Raw genomic sequence first — 18,309 nt, 5'->3', positions numbered from 1 at the left:
ACATCACGTTACTCAGTGACACACAGCAACACAGGGGGAGCACCCCACTACACATCACGTTACTCAGTGTGACACACAGCAATACGGGGGGAGCACCCCATTACACATCACGTTACTAAGTGACACACAGCAACACGGGGGGAGCACCCCATTACACATCACGTTACTCAGCGACACACAGCAACACGGGGGAGCACCCCATTACACATCACGTTACTCAGTGACACATAGCAACACGGGGGGAGCACCCCACTACACATCACATTACTCAGTGACACACAGCAACACGGGGGGAGCACCCCATTACACATCACGTTACTCAGTGACACACAGCAACACGGGGAGCGCCCCGTTACACATCAAGTTACTCAGTGACACACAGCAACACGGGGAGCGCCCCATTACACATCACGTTACTCAGTGACACACAGCAACACGGGGAGCGCCCCATTACACATCACGTTACTCAGTGACACACAGCAACACAGGGGGAGAACCCATTACACATCACGTTACTCAGTGACACACCGCAACACAGGGGGAGCACCCCATTACACATCACGTTACTCAGTGACACACAGCAACACAGGGGGTGCACCCCATTACACATCACGTTACTCGGTGACACACAGCAACACAGGGGGAGCACCCCATTACACATCACGTTACTCAGTGACACACAGCAACACAGGGGGAGCACCCCATTACACATCACGTTGCTCAGTGACACACAGCAACTCAGGGGGAGCACCCCATTACACATCACGTTACTCAGTGACACACAGCAACACGGGGGAAGCACCCCATTACACATCACGTTACTCAGTGTGACACACAGCAACACAGGGGGAGCACCCCATTACACATCACATTACTCAGTGACACACAGCAACACGGGGAGCGCCCCATTACACATCACGTTACTCAGTGACACACAGCAACACAGGGGGAGAACCCATTACACATCACGTTACTTAGTGACACACAGCAACATGGGGGTGCACCCAATTACACATCACGTTACTCACGCAGCAACATGTCCGCATAAGGTGGGGATGTAGCCTAGTGCTGAAAAGCCTTAGGTTGACACTTATTATGGTCTCTCTCATCAACTTAGATTTACAATTGCTATGTCTAAAAAGTTCCCGCTACTTCCGGTGCCGTAAGTAGGGTAGTGCGACCTGTCCCACCGCACAGGGCACCGCATGGCAGGGGGGCGCTGTTTGAGCCTTTCAATTTACTGTTTATAATCATTCTCATTTGTAGATTCCTCTTATTTTATCCCCAGCACCTCCTGGCCTCCCCCTTTTTTCCCTGGCCCTTCCCCATGAGACCATGCCCCTTTTTCATGTGCGTTTTATCCCCATTTGAAAATTAGGGGGGACACCAATGCGCTTTCTGGCACATGGCACCAAAAAGTCTAGTTACGGCTCTGGCTACTTCTATAGATAAGTGTGGTTTGGGCTTGGAATCCAGTGTTCTGTGGGAGATCTACTGAATCAATATTCCTCATCATAAACATTATTATAATAATTCGTACTGTGGTACGTTCAAATACATGCTTATGACCATTCTTTTTGCAGTTTGTGGGTTTATTGATGGGTTATGTGGAGGCTTTCTAGATTGCATGTCCGTTCCCTTATCAGCCAAAAGCTAAGGTGCCAACAATAAAACCCATATATTACATATGCTATACATATATTACATATAATCTGTTGAGCATAACCTGCCAGGAGATTTGGCTTACTACTTTTTTCAAACCTAAAAATATTAGTCTGCTGATCTTGACAGATGAGACATTGGAACAGGTTTATTTAAATATCATTATATGGTTGCTTTAATATTTAATACCTCGTGCTAACTTTTTATTTGCGTGGTTTGTGTGTTTGCTGTCGGGTTGGGAATGAAATGTTTGCATCTAATATTGGTACTGAGTCTAGTTTTGTGCTTTAGGAAACAACACCTGATGAGCTTCTGTCTTCTGTTATGACCGCTGTTCTCAGGGATGTCAATCTGAAGCCTGAGTTAGTTGGGGACATCTGTGTTGGTAAGTTGACACATTAAAGGGGTTGTCCACCTTGAGCACTCTCCCTTCTTTATCGACCAGGTTAGCCTGTTTACTATAGGGATCGCAGGTTGTTATAATCGATGGGGGGTTGGTGCATGTTGCTGGATGTTCGATATTGAACATCCAGCACATGCAGGACGATCAGACAATGATATCTGATCGCTGTCTGATTGTCCCATGTGTACGGGCCATTAGACAGACAAGAGCCAGTGTCTTTAAGCCTCCCTCGCTGTGCTCTTTGCACCATTTACCATTATGGTAGGCTGACGTCCTCATTCTGAGACCTACGTCCTAATTGTGTTTTGCATCATAACTCGCTCTTCATTAAGGATTAGGGAATAAACTCTACCAGACAAATCTAAAAGTGATCTAAACCCATTCATCATGCTTCATAAAACCAGGAAAGCATTATTTAGTTGTAGTTTCATTGAGACCAATTACTGCATTTTGGAGGCCTATTAGTTTTTATTTTCATCCAGAGCGTAATATATTAATATGTATTGTGAAAGTGTACATCAATACTGGGCAAGGTAAACTCGTTAGGGTTATATTGGCAATAGAACTGAGGGCAATTCAGGGTGCTAACGTTTGTCTGTGTGGTTCTCTGTCCTGAGAGGATTCTGAGTTAAGTTGTGTCTGGGACAAAGGTGAAGATAAGATTGTGATATAAAGCCTTATTTTGAACCTTTGAACACATCAGGCTTTTTTTCGTATTGAGTTTTTTGTTTTCAAGTTTAGTTTAAATCTGTTGCAAATTTTACTATGATAATAATAGTCTTAATTCTGAGTTCTCTAAATTACATTTTTAAAATGGCAAATCATTAACTGTTTTCTGTCCCATGGGTTTCCAAAACCATTAAATGAGCCAATTGTACAACTGGTCTTGGTAATACCGTATATAGTTCCTGATTCAGACCCACTCGCAAGCGTTGAGCGCTCGCGAGCGGGTCGATGGTGTGCTCTGCGCACGCGCAGCGGCCACACTGCGCATGCGCAAGCCCCAGAGCGAGAGAGAAATTCTCTCGCTCCGGAGCTCACTACAAAAAGGGCGGCTGTCGAAGTTGATCGACAGCTCGCCCCATTTTGTAGGTGTGGCGGGGGGTGGCTTCACAAACGGAGGCGTTCCCATGCGAACGCCTGCCGTTTGAAGGGCGGCCCCACTGACAACACCAGTGATGTCAGTGGGAGAGTTTCCGGCTCTATTAGAGCCAGAAGCTCTCTGGGGCCTGCGGCCACGAGACCCTACCACAAGGGTCTTGTCGCAAGCCCTGATGGTCGAGATGGTCTTGACCATCGCGACCATCATCCTGGCCGCTCGCAATAGCTGTGGGTGGTCACCCACAGCTATGCAAGCGGCCAGGAGGCCGCACAAAAAAAACAAAAAAAACCCACCCTGATTCAGAGCGAGCGCTCTTTCAGAGCGTCCGGCTCTGAATCAGGGCCATAATGCACAATATACGTTATAAGTGTGAGATCCTCATCAGTACTATTTTTATGCAGGAAATGTGCTACAACCTGGAGCAGGAGCTGCGGTAGGAAGAATGTCCCAGTTTTTCAGGTATTATTTAGATGTCCTTAGTTATTTATAGTATACTATAAGTGGTTACTGCAGCTTAATTCTAAACGAGAACAATTGCAAGACACTTGTGATAAGCTAATTGTCCGAGAGGCCCACTATTTAATGGCAGATGATTTATATATAAGTTGCACTCGCCACATTTGCGCTCACCTGGCTTCTAGTGTATACGCCATCATGGTAAGTAATACCGATCCATGGGGGCAATTCAATTCAAAGCGATGTTACAGGTTTTTTAGTCAAAGATTCCCGCAATTTAATTCTCGGCGATGTGTGTTTTAAGTCGGCGATGTTCATTTTTAGTCTGAGAATTTATGCCAATTGTTGACCTAATTGTTTCCCTATAGTGTAAACGGACCAGACCAATTCAATTCTTTCGCGGCTTGTCTGACAATTCAAATTCCTGACAACTGGATGTTGAAACTCTCCTGTTTTTTTTTTTTTCTCTCATCCCTATAGGGGGGAGAGTTTGACATTTTTTTAAAAGAATTTAATTTACTTCAATCTAAAGTGGCCCGTATTACTAAAAGTTGCTATGCTAAGTATCCATAACCCACTGGTTTGATAAAACAAGTGGTTTATCCAAATCTAACTTAAGTCTGGAGAAGATGGCAAATTCTCTTTTCTTCCAATTAAGCCAAACAAAAATGCACCAAGGCCCATACCGAAACCCCCACGACCACAAAAAAATGTTAGAAGCATAACCCATCAAACAACTTTATTACGTATGTAAAAAGTATTTAAAATAAATAAATAAATGGACTTCTTCAGGTAACAAAAAAAAAGCTTGCCACCTGTGCACAGGTACAAGTAATTTCAGCAGCACATACAAAAAAACTAAATACACACACCCTTCCATTAAACCAGGTGCAAAAGTGACACTAAAAAAGATCCAAGTGGTCTATTTACTAAGCTGTCTTAGGAGCTGATTGGCTGGTACCTTATCACTGTTCACTTTATCTCCTAACTACCATTTTTCAAACACAGGCTGTGACATGACAGTTAGGAGCTGATTGGCTGGTACCTTATCACCGTTTATTTTATCTCCTAACAAAGCTTAGTAAATAGACCCCCAAGTAACCAAGCTTGGCACCAGACAACATAAATGCAGCACAGGATGTTTGAGGGAACTTGTGTGGGCGCTTCGAAGGGTAAAAGCAAGCCTAACTATGACGGTGGGTTTCCCTAATAAAATTCACAGAGGAAACAGTAAATAACAATATAATGTCATAGGTATATGGCACTACCCAGTAAACCACATGAAAAAACTCACGTGAAATGAGTTTCATCAAAACATTTATTTAAAACTAACATCTAGTTTTGTTTGTAGGTCCAATATAAACACACATAAAGAAATGGTATTAGGGCAGGAAAAATATAGCGGTTTAAAAAGGATCCAAGAGATAAATGAGGGTCCAACAAAAAACTTATAGAACTTAAACATAGAATGCAAATGGCAGCGAGACAATATAGCTGCTCTAAATATTAAAAGCACGGCTGGAGAAATAATAAAATATAATTGCACAGACAAACACACAATCAAACAGGCTGGTACTTAAAGCATGTCCTAGCGGTTTCCGCAATAAATGAAGAGTACCCACCCGCTTGAAAAGACTGACAAAGTCCAGCTGAAGGAGGTGCTGTTGTAATGTTTCCAGTGTTGCTAAAAAATGGACATAAAAATGAATGGGGTATCGTACAGCCACCGGTGAAGAGGAGCCGCAGGCGTAAATCGAATGGACATGCAGAGGTACCGGTATACCCTGCAGGTGGCTCCTAAAACTTTTACCAGTTGCGGATGTCCTTCTAATGGGGTCAAGAGTCCGGGTAGCACGGGGGGTACATAACAGTTGTCTACACATAACTAAAGAACATGTCAATTGCAGCAGTGATAAAAGCCAAACACACGACTAAAAAACAAGCCTTCTCCTATACAAATTGTGAAAAAATATGCCCAACCACACAACAATTACTTACCAAAAGTAGGATATGTCTGATGCTCCGGACTTGCTCCAGACACCTGGCGAGGCACTACTCTGTACAGACCCATTTCTGTGGAAGCTTCTTAAGGAAATTCCTCTTTTGCTACATCGTGCTCAAGGCAGGAAGAGAAATCTCCTCCTTAACTCATTCCCGAGAATGCCGGTTTTGGCGACTTAATTTTTAAACACTGCATACAATTGAATAGCGACAGTTTAATGCAATTCCCGTTTGACGTTTAGTAGCGATGCACGCGCTAAAATATTGGTCGACAATCACATGCCAATATCGCATTCAATTGAATTCCCCCCCATGAACAATTCCACCACACTGAAGAGCTGATTACAGTACTGAGCGGTCTCTCACACGTCATTTGCCTTGATTTTACATGTACTCTAGTTTATAGTTTGAATTGGTCATGTTTGATGAGCTCCCATTAAAACACATTGAACTGATAGCTGCCCACACACTGTAGCAATTCTGTTGGCCTCTCATAAGACAAGGCACTTCAGTAAATATATGACTAATGCTGGGCATACACTGCCAGATAAAATGTCTGTCAGACCGACAGACATTTTATCTGGCAGCCTGCCAGCCGCAGATGCCGCCGGCATACACTGTGAGAGTGTATCAGCCCGACATCTGCGCTCCGCCCCCGGGGGAGGAGACATTTCCCTGTTCCTTCTGTAGGAAGGAACACAGGAAATGTCTGTCTGTCGGCTGCCCTGGGCATACACTGCCCGATGCGGCCGACAGTTTACCGGGAAATATCGCATCAGACGGGCATGCTGGACAATCCAGCATGCCCGACCGAGCAATATTTAACCCTCGGTCGCCCCCCCACACGCTACAATTATCGCGGCGATCGTCCCGATAATTGTAGCGTGTATGGCCAGCATAAGATGTCTTTTTGGCACAGTTGTATCGCACAATATTGTAGATACTTGTATCTTTACCTGTGATTGTAGCATTTTCTTAAATCCTGAATAAAAGCCTATTTGGATATTTCCAAATGAACACGTTTACTAGTAAAATAGACCCAGCAAATGCCCGGTCACCCAGGCCTCTCCCCCCTGTAATACTTATCTTTTCTATGGAAGTTTAAATCTGTTTGTGAGTTTGCATTAACTGTTTCTTCCTTCACTATATTATTTCAATTTAGTTCATTGACCCTCTACATAATCCTAATTGAAATGTACAATGAGTAAACCTTGAGAAAAGCAAAATTCTTATTAGAAACCTGAGTTGCGGACCTCGCCCACTTCTGGCACAATGGAATGCGATTGCTCAGTACTGCTATATGGGCAAAGTCATAGGCTGGGTAATGCCCCAACTTATCTCAGTAGCGTGTATGTGCTCACATGCCAGTATGCTGTGATCACTCTCACGAGCAGGGCCTTTTCCCTCACCATCGACACCACTACTCTGCCTACAATGGCACCTATCCCTTAGGTTCTGTGGCCTTGCTGCATATTTGGGTATTATGACTGCTGCTGCAGCACTGTTTTATAAACATGCCCATGTCCACTGCAGTACAGTGTTCTGTACTGTATAGCTGGGTCCACACTGGCAGATATATTGGCCGATATAGTGTGTGCCCGTCGGCCAGTGTGTACCAGCGATATGTCTGTGAGCGACGCCATTCACAGACACATTGCATTGGCTGTGCAGCAATATATCTGTCCATCGTGTTGTGTGTACGAGCGGTCAGCCGACCGCCCATACACTTGCAGCGGAGGCAGCGGCAGGACCTGTGGCTAGGTGACAGATGATGGTTGGTCAGTGTGTATGAACAACCATCGTCTGCAGATATATCTGTTAGCTCTGTACCCAGCTTTAGTGACATGTTCTTGTTTTGTTCATACTGTTTCTGTTTATGTACTTTATACGGTGCTGCGTACCCCTTGTGGCACTATCTAAATAAAGGATAATTCTAATTGGTCAGTGTCCTGTAACTTGTTCTCATTGTAGTGGAATCCCAGAGACCGTCCCCTTATATAGTGTGAACAGACAGTGCTCCTCCGGCCTGCAGGCTATCATCAACATAGCTGGTGAGTAATGTATTTATCTATGACTAGGGATGTACTGGGTCCTGCATCGGGTCTAGCTGTAATGTCCTGCAATTCTCGTACTGTTTTCTTGGCCTAGTAATAAAACACTAGACATCACTTGTTTATTTTGTGAAAGTATTTGGTGTTCAGCTAAGTATTACAACATTTGTTATATTCCTGGTAGTAATATCTGAAAGAAAGATGTGGTGCAGATTATAAGGAACCCTATAGTTCATTGTCATTTTCTGCAGGGGGGGATTTATATTTACATTGGTCAGTATTGTGTCATTCTGCAAAGTAAAGTCTCCTACATATTCTAGATTTAAAGCTAACATCATTTGAAACATTTACAATACTCTTACTGTAAGTATATGCTACACAAAATATTACCCAATAAAGGCATTTACCCACTGAACAGAGGTGATCCAGCCTTTAGCAGATGTTTCCTCTGCAGTATACTGAATGCTTCAGCAAAGCTTTTTTTTTTTTTTAGTATTATTGGTAATGCCTACCTGCGCTCTAACTTATACAGTGGGGGATGTGTATTCATTCAGCAGCGGTACCTATAAGGTAACCCAAACCTTGTAGTCAATAATGGTAAATGAAGGAGGGTACTGCGCTCGAATGAAGGGATATTTAGTGAGTGTTCCCAAAGAAGAGAGGTTGACAATCTGTCTGTATGAGACAATTTATTAGGAGTCACACTGCTCCTTTGTTAAAACAATGGATATATGTCCATAGGTATATATATATTAAGGATACAGTTTGTGGATGGATGTCTGTAACGTTGGTGGTTACCACTAACTGGTCTGACTGTCCCAACCTTAGGGTGATTACTTAGATAATTGCAGTGTTTCAGTATATAACATGCAGTGTGGTACGTGCTGTTTGCTCAAAAAAAGGGTGAATCTGGCTTCAAAAGTATTAAGTTCTCTACGCGAGGTATGTAAGCAGTGTCTGGTGGGGCGGCGTCCCGTGTCCCCCAGGTGCACTTACTTACCCTCTACGTCCTTGTTGTACACCTCCAGGTGTACTTGATCTCTTCCGCTGTGTCCTCCTGGTCTCCGATGTTCCGCACTGGTGTCGTGCAGTACACACTGTGCCCTGTGAGACTTCCGGGTGTCACGTGTCGCGTGATCTTACGGCACCCAGGCTCAGCGGGGGTATCAGCGGCTCCACTCGCTCCGTCGCGAGGAGACTTCGGATTCCTTATTAGGTGTCTGGCGGTCTCTATGTTAGATAAGGGGTCTGTGGATATGAAACTCCGACGCGTATCGGCCTTCCGGGCCTTTCTCAAGGAGTGAAGTTGTGCGCCATCTTGTGTGTGGTGTCCCTATATATAGGGAAATCCTGATGGGCGCCATCTTGGTTGTGGTGTATGTACTTCCTTATGTCTCTTATATCCAGTGGCCATCTTTGTTAAGGGAACCTGGTTAGTGGTGATCCCTTAGATATCTTATATATAAAAGAAAAAAAAGGGGGATTGTGTTGCTCGGCAGCCATCTTGATTAAGGGAGAAACAAGATAAACAAGTTACTGTGTATTCTGCTTATTGTGTGCTGCATATTCCGCTAGATCTATTCCTGTTTGGATCTCATATCTATCGGAATAGTAATACTCGACGGCCATCTTGGTTATGGGAAAGAAAAGTTATATGACATATGTAATCTACCTATTCTTTAACAATCACTGCTTTGATCTCATTGTCTACATTTAATCCAAGTGGTGTGAGTGTTTTCATGATAAATATCCATTTGAGTTCTTCTCTATTCAAAATTTTTTCTAAATCCCCACCTCTCCAATTTTTTGTGATGGTACATATCCCTAAAAACTTCAGTCCTTTGGGATCCCTATTGTGTGTCTCTCTGAAATGTAGTGACAAATTGTGAGTGTCTATACCTCTTTTCACATTCCTGATGTGTTCTCCCATTCTTACACTCAGTTTCCTAGTGGTGCGTCCTATGTATTGTAGGCCGCAGGGGCATTCTGCCATGTATATCACTCCGGTGCTGTTACAAGTGATATGTTGTTTAATTCCATGTATCGCTTTAGTTTGATTCGATTGGAATTTCTCTATTCGTTTTGTGGTTAAGTGACCATTTTTACAATATTGGCAGTTTCCACATTGGTAGAAGCCTGCTTTTAATTTGGTTTGGTATAAGGTGGTTTGTATTGGTGTGTTTATCTTGTTATGGTTCCTCACTAGTTTTTGCTTCAAGTCTTTCGCTTTCTTGTATATTATCTTTGGACGATCTGGTAGTATGTCTGCTAGTATTTCATCTTCGAGTAATATGTGCCAATGTTTCCCCAGGATGTGTTTCAGTTTGTTTGTGTCCTGGTTGTATTGGGTTATGAAAGCTGTTTTGTAAGGGTTTGTTTTCTCTCTCTTTTTCCGTGAATATGTGAGTAGTGTGTCTCTTTCTATCCCTTCTACTTGATGGAATGCTGAATCTACTATATCTGGATTGTATTTTTTCTCTAAGAATTTCTCCTTCAACTCTTGACCTTGATTCTGATATTGTTCCAATTGTGAGCAATTCCGTCTTATTCGGGTAAATTGCCCTAACGGTATGTTGGCTAACCAGTTTCTGTGGTGCCCACTATCTGATTGAATGAAACTATTGACATCAACAGGTTTGTTGAATGTTTTTGTATGTATTTCATTATTTTCTATGTATATTGTGATGTCTAAAAAATTGACACTGACCTTACTGTATTCTGTAGTAAATATCAAATGACGATCGTTATTGTTTATATGTTGTAGAAATTCTTCTAGTGCTGCCTCGTCCCCTTTCCATATAAATAGGATATCGTCTATAAATCTTTTCCAGAGGACTAGATTTGCGCCAAACTCATGGCCTGACCAGATGTTTTCCTCCTCCCATAGGCTCACGAATAAATTTGCGTAGCTCGGCGCAAATCTAGTCCCCATCGCGGTACCTGTGATCTGACGGAAATACTGTCCCTCGAACCAAAAATAATTATGTTTCAAAATGTACCTGATAGCTTGTAAAAGAAATTCAACCTGTTCTGATTGCATTGTGTCGTCTTTGGTTAGATAGTGTCGCGTGGATTCTATCCCTTGTTCATGGTTAATTATGGTGTACAATGAAGTAACATCGCTAGTGCATAACCAGTAATTCTCTTCCCATTTGATATCTTTAAGCGTCCTCAGTATATCTGTTGTGTCTTTGAGATGTGACTGTTGTTCTGTAACAAGGGGCTGTAGGAAAGTATCTATGTATCTTGATAGATTGGAAGATATGGAGTCTATGCCTGAAATGATCGGGCGTCCTGGTGGTTTCTCTTTATTTTTATGTACTTTCGGTAAGTAATAGAATACAGGAGTGACTGGATGTTTGTTATTGAGATATTCATGCTCTTTTTTGGATAATATGCCCTTGTCTAATCCTTCTTGTAATAATTCAGTCAAAGTAGTGTGATAACGTATTGTTGGGTCTTGTGTTAATTGTTCGTAGGTTGTGTTGTCTCTTAGAATCCTAAAAGATTCTGTGTTGTAATCTCTAGTATTGAGTAACACAATACTCCCTCCTTTATCTGCTGGTTTAATGGTTAATTTTTTGTTCTCAGTCAGCTCCTTGAGTGCTTGTCTTTCTGCTTTAGTGATGTTCATTCTCCTTCTATTGTTGGTGTCACCTATTTGGTCTATGTCTCTTGTGACTAATTTTTCAAAGGTGTCTATTAGGTGGCCTTTTAAATGTTGAGGGTAAAAGTGTGATTTAGGTTTTAAGTCTGTGTGCTTGAACCTTTGTTCTTCCATGTTCCTTATATCGGGTTGGCTGTGATAGTATTTAGCTAAGGTTAGTTTTCTTATAAATTTGTGTGTATCAAGATAGACTTGAAATTTGTCTATCTTGGCTGTGGGAGCGAATTTGAGTCCTTTATTCAGAAGTGTTTCTTGGGTATTACTTAATATGATGTTACTTAAATTGATGATTCCACTGTTATTGATATGTGTGTCTGTCTTTTTGATTCCTTTAATGAGTCTTCTTCCTCCTCTAACCCCCCTTCTGAAGTGTCCAGCTTTCTTTTTTGTGTGTTGCTTTGTTCGCAGGGCTGGTGACCTGCTTCCTGTTCTAAAAAAATCTCTCCCCATTGTGTGTTCTCTATATTGATACCATCTGCTTGTTCTTTTGTGTTATTTATGGCTGTCCCTATTGATTGGCGTGCTAATGTTTCGTATCGATAATCTTCCAAGCTGTATGTAGAAAATGATGTATGTGTGCTGCAATCTAAATCTACTTCTTGTTCTTCCTCCCTTTGTGTTAAATTTATAATGAGGGTTGATCCTCTGTCATTCTGTGTTATTGCCTTTTGTGCGTGTAGTTTCCTCATGTACTCTTGATAGGTCAATTTCAATCTTTTATATATGGGGGTTCTATTGTGTTGTTTTACATATTCTTTGGTTTCCCTTATGTTGTTGTTCCTCTCTATCCTTTTCTTGGGTGATAATATCGTTTTGTTGTGGTGATTCTTATGTTTCTTTTTTAATTGCGGTAGTCTGTCCCTAATTATCTTGGATTTTTTGATGGCTATGATGTCTTCTTCATTCTTTATCAATCTAGTGGCCGTTAAATTTTCTAATGCTTTGAATTCTTCATCTCCTCTGTATTGTTCTAAATCTGTATAGCGGTGGTTGATGTCACTTGCAATCGTATCTAGTTCTGTTTCGTGTGTATCAATGATTAGTTGAATTAGATTCATGGAACACTCTAGTAGTATTTCATTCCATTTGGTCATAAATAGGGTGTTCTCCGCATTGTGTGCAGGTGTTTTCTTAATCCTCAATCCTTTGGGGACTACTCTGTTCTGTTTGTACCATGACAACGTTTGTTTGTCCCACCAAAGTTTTATCTCCTTATTAATTAATTTCTCTAATTGTAGGAAATTATCGCAAAATTTTTTTTTTTTGGCCATCCTCATGTATTTGTGATGTGGTGTTCAATTCTGTAAAAAGTACTTCTGCCCTCGCAGGACGTTGTGTACGTAAATCTAGTAGCCCCATATATTAGGAGCAGCTGGTAAGCTGGGTTATAGTACTTGGTATTATTGGTAATGCCTACCTGCGCTCTAACTTATACAGTGGGGGAAGGCCGATACGCGTCGGAGTTTCATATCCACAGACCCCTTATCTAACATAGAGACCGCCAGACACCTAATAAGGAATCCGAAGTCTCCTCGCGACGGAGCGAGTGGAGCCGCTGATACCCCCGCTGAGCCTGGGTGCCGTAAGATCACGCGACACGTGACACCCGGAAGTCTCACAGGGCACAGTGTGTACTGCACGACACCAGTGCGGAACATCGGAGACCAGGAGGACACAGCGGAAGAGATCAAGTACACCTGGAGGTGTACAACAAGGACGTAGAGGGTAAATAAGTGCACCTGGGGGACACGGGACGCCGCCCCACCAGACACTGCTTACATACCTCGCGTAGAGAACTTAATACTTTTGAAGCCAGATTCACCCTTTTTTTGAGCAAACAGCACGTACCACACTGCATGTTATATACTGAAACACTGCAATTATCTAAGTAATCACCCTAAGGTTGGGACAGTCAGACCAGTTAGTGGTAACCACCAACGTTACAGACATCCATCCACAAACTGTATCCTTAATATATATATACCTATGGACATATATCCATTGTTTTAACAAAGGAGCAGTGTGACTGCTAATAAATTGTCTCATACAGACAGATTGTCAACCTCTCTTCTTTGGGAACACTCACTAAATATCCCTTCATTCGAGCACAGTACCCTCCTTCATTTACCTTTTTTTTTTTTTTTGTCTGAAAAAGTCACCTCTCTTGTTAGGACTAGTTATCTACAGGTAAGTGAATCATCCTATGAGGCGTATTTCGGGATAGACACGTTTAACACGCTATAGCTTTTAAGTTTCTTAACAACTTTAGGTTCCATATCAAGCTTAATAAATCAGATTAATATGGTCTTTTGATTTTGCATGGTATTCAATACTTTGCACAGAGGACCACAGCCCATCCCTCCGTATTGGCAATAGAATGTGGTACATGCGTATATGTGATATATATATATATTCTCTTTAATATAACCATCCTAAATGTCAGTCTAGCAGCCTCCCTCCTCTCCCCTCTCAGTGGCTGCTAGAGCTATGATTTACCGCCGGCCGTTTTTTCTTTCTAATATATATATATATATATATATATATATAAATAATGTTTTTTTTAGATTATTGCTAATTTAATTAAAAAAAGCAAACACTAAGAAATCACATGTACGTAAGTATTCACAGCCTTTGCCATGAAGCTCAAAATTGAGCTCAGGTGCATTCTGTTTACACTGATCATCCCTGAGATGTTCCTACAGCTTAATAGGAGTCTACCTGTGGTAAATTCAGTTGTTTGGACATGATTTTGAAAGGCATACACCTGTCTATATAAGGTCCCACACTTGACAGTGCATGTTAGAGCACAAACCAAGCATGAAGTCCAAGGAATTGTCTGTAGACCTCCGAGACAAGATTGTCTCAAGGCACAAATCTGGGGAAGGGTACAGAAAAATATCTGCTGCTTTGAAGGTCCCAATGAGCACAGTGTCCCCCATCATCCGTAAATGGAAGAAGTTCGGAACCCCCAGGACTCTTCCTAGAGTTTGCCGGCCGTCTAAACTCAGCGATCGTGGGAGAAGGGCCCTAGTCAGAGTGACCATCGGGTTCTTGGTCACCTCCCTGTCAGAGCTACAGCATTCCTCTGTGGAGAGAGGAGAACCTTCCAGAAGGACAACCATCTCTACAGCAATCCACCAATCAAGCCTTTATGGTAGAGTGGCCAGACGGAAGCCACTCCTTAGTAAAAAGCACATGGCAGCCCGCCTGGAGTTTGCCAAAATGCACCTGAAGGGCTCTCAGACAATGAGAAACAAAATTCTCTGGTATGATGAGACAGAGATTGAACTCTTTGGCGTTAATGCCAGGCATGTTTGGAGGAAACCAGGCACCGCTCATCACCAGGCCAATACCATCCCTACAGTGAAGCATGGTGGTGGCAGCATCATTCTGTGGGGATGTTTTTCAGCGGCAGGAACTGGGAGAGTAGTCAGGATAGATTGAAAGATGACTGCAGCAATGTACAGAGACATCCTGGATGAAAACTTGCTCCAGAGCGCTCTTGACCTCAGTCTGGGGCGACGGTTCATCTTTCAACAGGACAACTCTGTGAATGTCCTTGAGTGGCCCAGCCAGAGCCCAGACTTGAATCCGATTGAACATCTCTGTAAAGATATGAAAATGGCTGTGCACCGACACTTCCCATCCAACCTGATGGAGCTTGAGAGGTGCTGCAAAGAGGAATGGGCAAAATTGCCCAAAGATAGGTGTGCCAAGCTTGTGGCATCCTATTCAAAAAGACTTGAGGCTGTAATTGCTACCAAAGGTGCATCATCAAAGTATTGAGCAAAGGCTGTGAATACTTATGCTCATGTGATTTCTTAGTTTTATTTTTTAATTAAATTTGCAAAAATCTCAAAAAAACTTTTTACACGTTGTCATTATGGGGTATTGTGTGTAGAATTTTGAGGACAAAAATGAATTTATTCCATTGTGGAATAAGGCTGTAACATAACAAAATGTGGAAAAAGTGAAGCTCTGTGAATACTTTCCGGATGCACTGTATGTATGTAAGATATATATATTCCTTTTTGAAGATCAGCCAACCGAATTACTCTGCCCATTTGTTTCATAAACATGTGTTTATCTAAATATGGAACACAGTTTTAGTTATTGACTTTGTTGAGAAATCAGTATATTTTATACTAGTACTCTGAGGCTGAATATATATATTTGTATTATATAGAACAGTAATGCCTGAGTCCAGGGGCGTTTCTAGAGAGGAGGGGGCCCGTGTGCAGTCTTCGACACAGGCCCCCTCCTCTCTGTCCGGAGGCCGGCAGCGTACTGAGCTGTGCGCGGCCAGCGCCGGAGTTATAGACTCTGGGCACTAGAGTGCGCCCAGAGTCTATACAGTATGCACAGGTCACCGGGAAAATGGCCGTGGCGGGCATTTTCCCTGGACTGCACATGCGCAAACGACGGGAAAATGGCCGTGGCAGCCATTTTCCAGGCGTTTTTACAGCGCCGGACCCCGGAGAGGTAAGTAATACTATGGGTGTGCGGTGCGAGGCCCCCCTGGACCCAGGGGCCCATGTGCCCAGCACACCCTGCACCCATTATAGATAAGCCCCTCCCTGCCCGAGTCCCTAAATTACAGCTTGTATTTTCAGAAGAGGCTTGGTCGACTCTCTCTACATAATGGTGATAACCGTCTTGTACTGGTAATCTTGTGTTTTATTCCCATGTACAGCGCGGCTGAACCCTTGTGGCCCCATATAAATAAAATAACTGTATTGTAATACAGTAATGATCACTAGGTTAAAGGCAAATGTTAGTCAGGGGGTCTCCAAAGGAAAACCCTGAGATGTGTATCTTAAAGACACTACATTGACTTATGGGTTTTGTGTAGTAAAGTGTGAATACGTGATACATGTATATATTGTTACAGGTGGCATCAGGAATGGTTCATATGATATTGGATTGGCATGTGGGTAAGAAAAGTCCTATACAGTACAGTTTTCTTTGCTTTAGTAAGTGTATATTGCATTAGAAGTGTTAATGATTTATGCCAGAATATCTACACTTATGCTGGAGTCTTGACCAGATAATAAATGCCTTATTGTACAATCACAGAGTATAGGTAGATTTAAGACTTGTATAGAAATCTAAAGCTGGGCATACATTATGCAATTATCGTCCCGATTCGCTCATTATCGGTGTATCGAGCCAATAATTGCATAGTGTATGGCCATGAGCGATCAGCGATGATCAGACGATCTGGCATGAAAAATCTTCCAACATGTCCAACTGATCTTATCGTTGGTCAGCCATGTTTGGCAGTGCATCTGCTGCCAACCATGCATGCCCAGCATAATAGCACCATACCACCAGAGAGTCTTGATCAGTATTGTTGAAATTAACTTGACACTTATATATGCCCAGGTAATAGTGTTCCCGCAAGGCTATTTTACAAGGGCGCCGCGCCTTAGACAATTTTAAAGTGGCATAATGCTCCCTGCCCTTATAGTGGCCCCCTGCTAAAATAACCTGCCTTTTGTCTTCCCCACCCGGGCGGGAAAAGTTGCGGTTACCAAATGCCGCCGGGTGAATAGATGCCATACGTCCCTGCCCCCTTTTCGGAATACGCGCCTTCACCATGCACAGAGTCCCTGCCTGCACGCCACGCCCTGCCCTGCCCACACTAGGTAATGCTTATGTAAAAGGTTCATGAATTCTCCAGCTTGTAATGCGCTGCTTATATAACTTAGTGGTCAGTGACATCCCCCCGTCTTTTCATCAGTGGATGAATCCGTGCCTACTGATATAAGTGGGCTGGGCTTACTTTATGTGTACACAGATGTGCTGAGGGGGGTGAGGGGGGGGGGGTGAGTGGGTACTGATTACCCGGGCTTGTTGGAGTACCTTCACTGTAAGGATGAATAGTATCCCTCCCATGTGAGTAATCCACACCAGTGCTTATAGTCTCTGCTGGATGCCACTATGACACGGTGACAATGGGCGTGGGTGCCCTCTTCCAAAACAGCAATCAGTACCAGGCTATGCCAAATAGGGCTGGTCACATGGTAAAGAGGGAGACCTGCAGTGTGTGTCCACCTGCCAATAATGGGCGCAAACCTCCAACTAAATCAGCTTGGGCCAGAATTCCTTTAGGTGAATAGATCCTTCAAAATGTGAGTGCTCCCATCCAGCACAGTGCTGAATCACACTAGATGGGACAGTGTAACTACAATGCACAGCATGCCCTAGCAGGCTTTAACTTCTTGGGCATGTTGGCGACTGTTAGAACTACAAGTGCATACCTTCCAACGTGACCCCTTCCAGGACGGACACAATGCTCTGTTGATGGACTTCCCTCTTAATTTATGATTGCCATCACCTGTTTCGAAACACCTTTCTTATCAATTAACTAGTTCAACACAGGTGACGGCAATCGTCAGTGAAGACCAGGAACAGAGTATTGTGTCCCTCCTGCCATGGGTCATGTTGGGAAGTATGCAAGTGGCTTAGAGCATATCTTAACTTTGCTCTATTAGAGTGCTTGACCTATGCTATATTATTCCAGGATCAATCTTTTTACTTTCTCCCATTAAAACAGTAATTGCTTCTGGGGACACTTGTGCACCTGTGCTACACAGCAGTGGGTACATGGGTGAAGACCTTGTGGGGCTTACACTAGCTGCAGAACATGAAGCCATGCTGTCTGTTATCATTGAGTGGATAATATCACTAGTTGATTCTCCCTAGGATGAAACTAGCGCTTGGCTTTATGCAGGCACATACTGGCTTTGTGTGGTGTATGCATCTCTTAAAAAGTAATGTGTGGGGCTAAGGGCCACATGTTAGTACATTAAAACTTTCACCTAGCTTACTACTGTTATAGATATTGTAGTGAATTGATGCTGTGAGGTATTAAATGAGTGTATTGTACCGTACAAAACATCTGAGCAAAGGTTGGTTTCTTGCACAAGACCACATCCACTTGTGGCCTAAATACAGTATCAGA

At 42.9% G+C, this 18,309-nt stretch overlaps 1 protein-coding gene across 1 annotated transcript in view; it reads left to right on the top strand.

Moving 5' to 3' along the window:
• ACAA1 (acetyl-CoA acyltransferase 1) overlaps positions 1–18,309 on the top strand; it is a 35,172-nt gene that overhangs the window by 4,952 nt on the left and 11,911 nt on the right. Inside the window, exons 2-5 of the mRNA XM_088446404.1 lie at positions 1,954–2,047; positions 3,569–3,626; positions 7,596–7,675; positions 16,234–16,276. Of these exons, the coding sequence (XP_088302530.1) occupies positions 1,954–2,047; positions 3,569–3,626; positions 7,596–7,675; positions 16,234–16,276 (275 nt within the window). The remainder of the gene's footprint in view (positions 1–1,953; positions 2,048–3,568; positions 3,627–7,595; positions 7,676–16,233; positions 16,277–18,309) is intronic.

Source organism: Taudactylus pleione, unplaced genomic scaffold (assembly GCF_031769625.1).
Source record: "Taudactylus pleione unplaced genomic scaffold, aTauple2 ptg000398l, whole genome shotgun sequence".
Lineage (NCBI taxonomy): Eukaryota > Metazoa > Chordata > Amphibia > Anura > Myobatrachidae > Taudactylus > Taudactylus pleione.
This window is presented reverse-complemented; position numbering and strand designations above follow the sequence as displayed.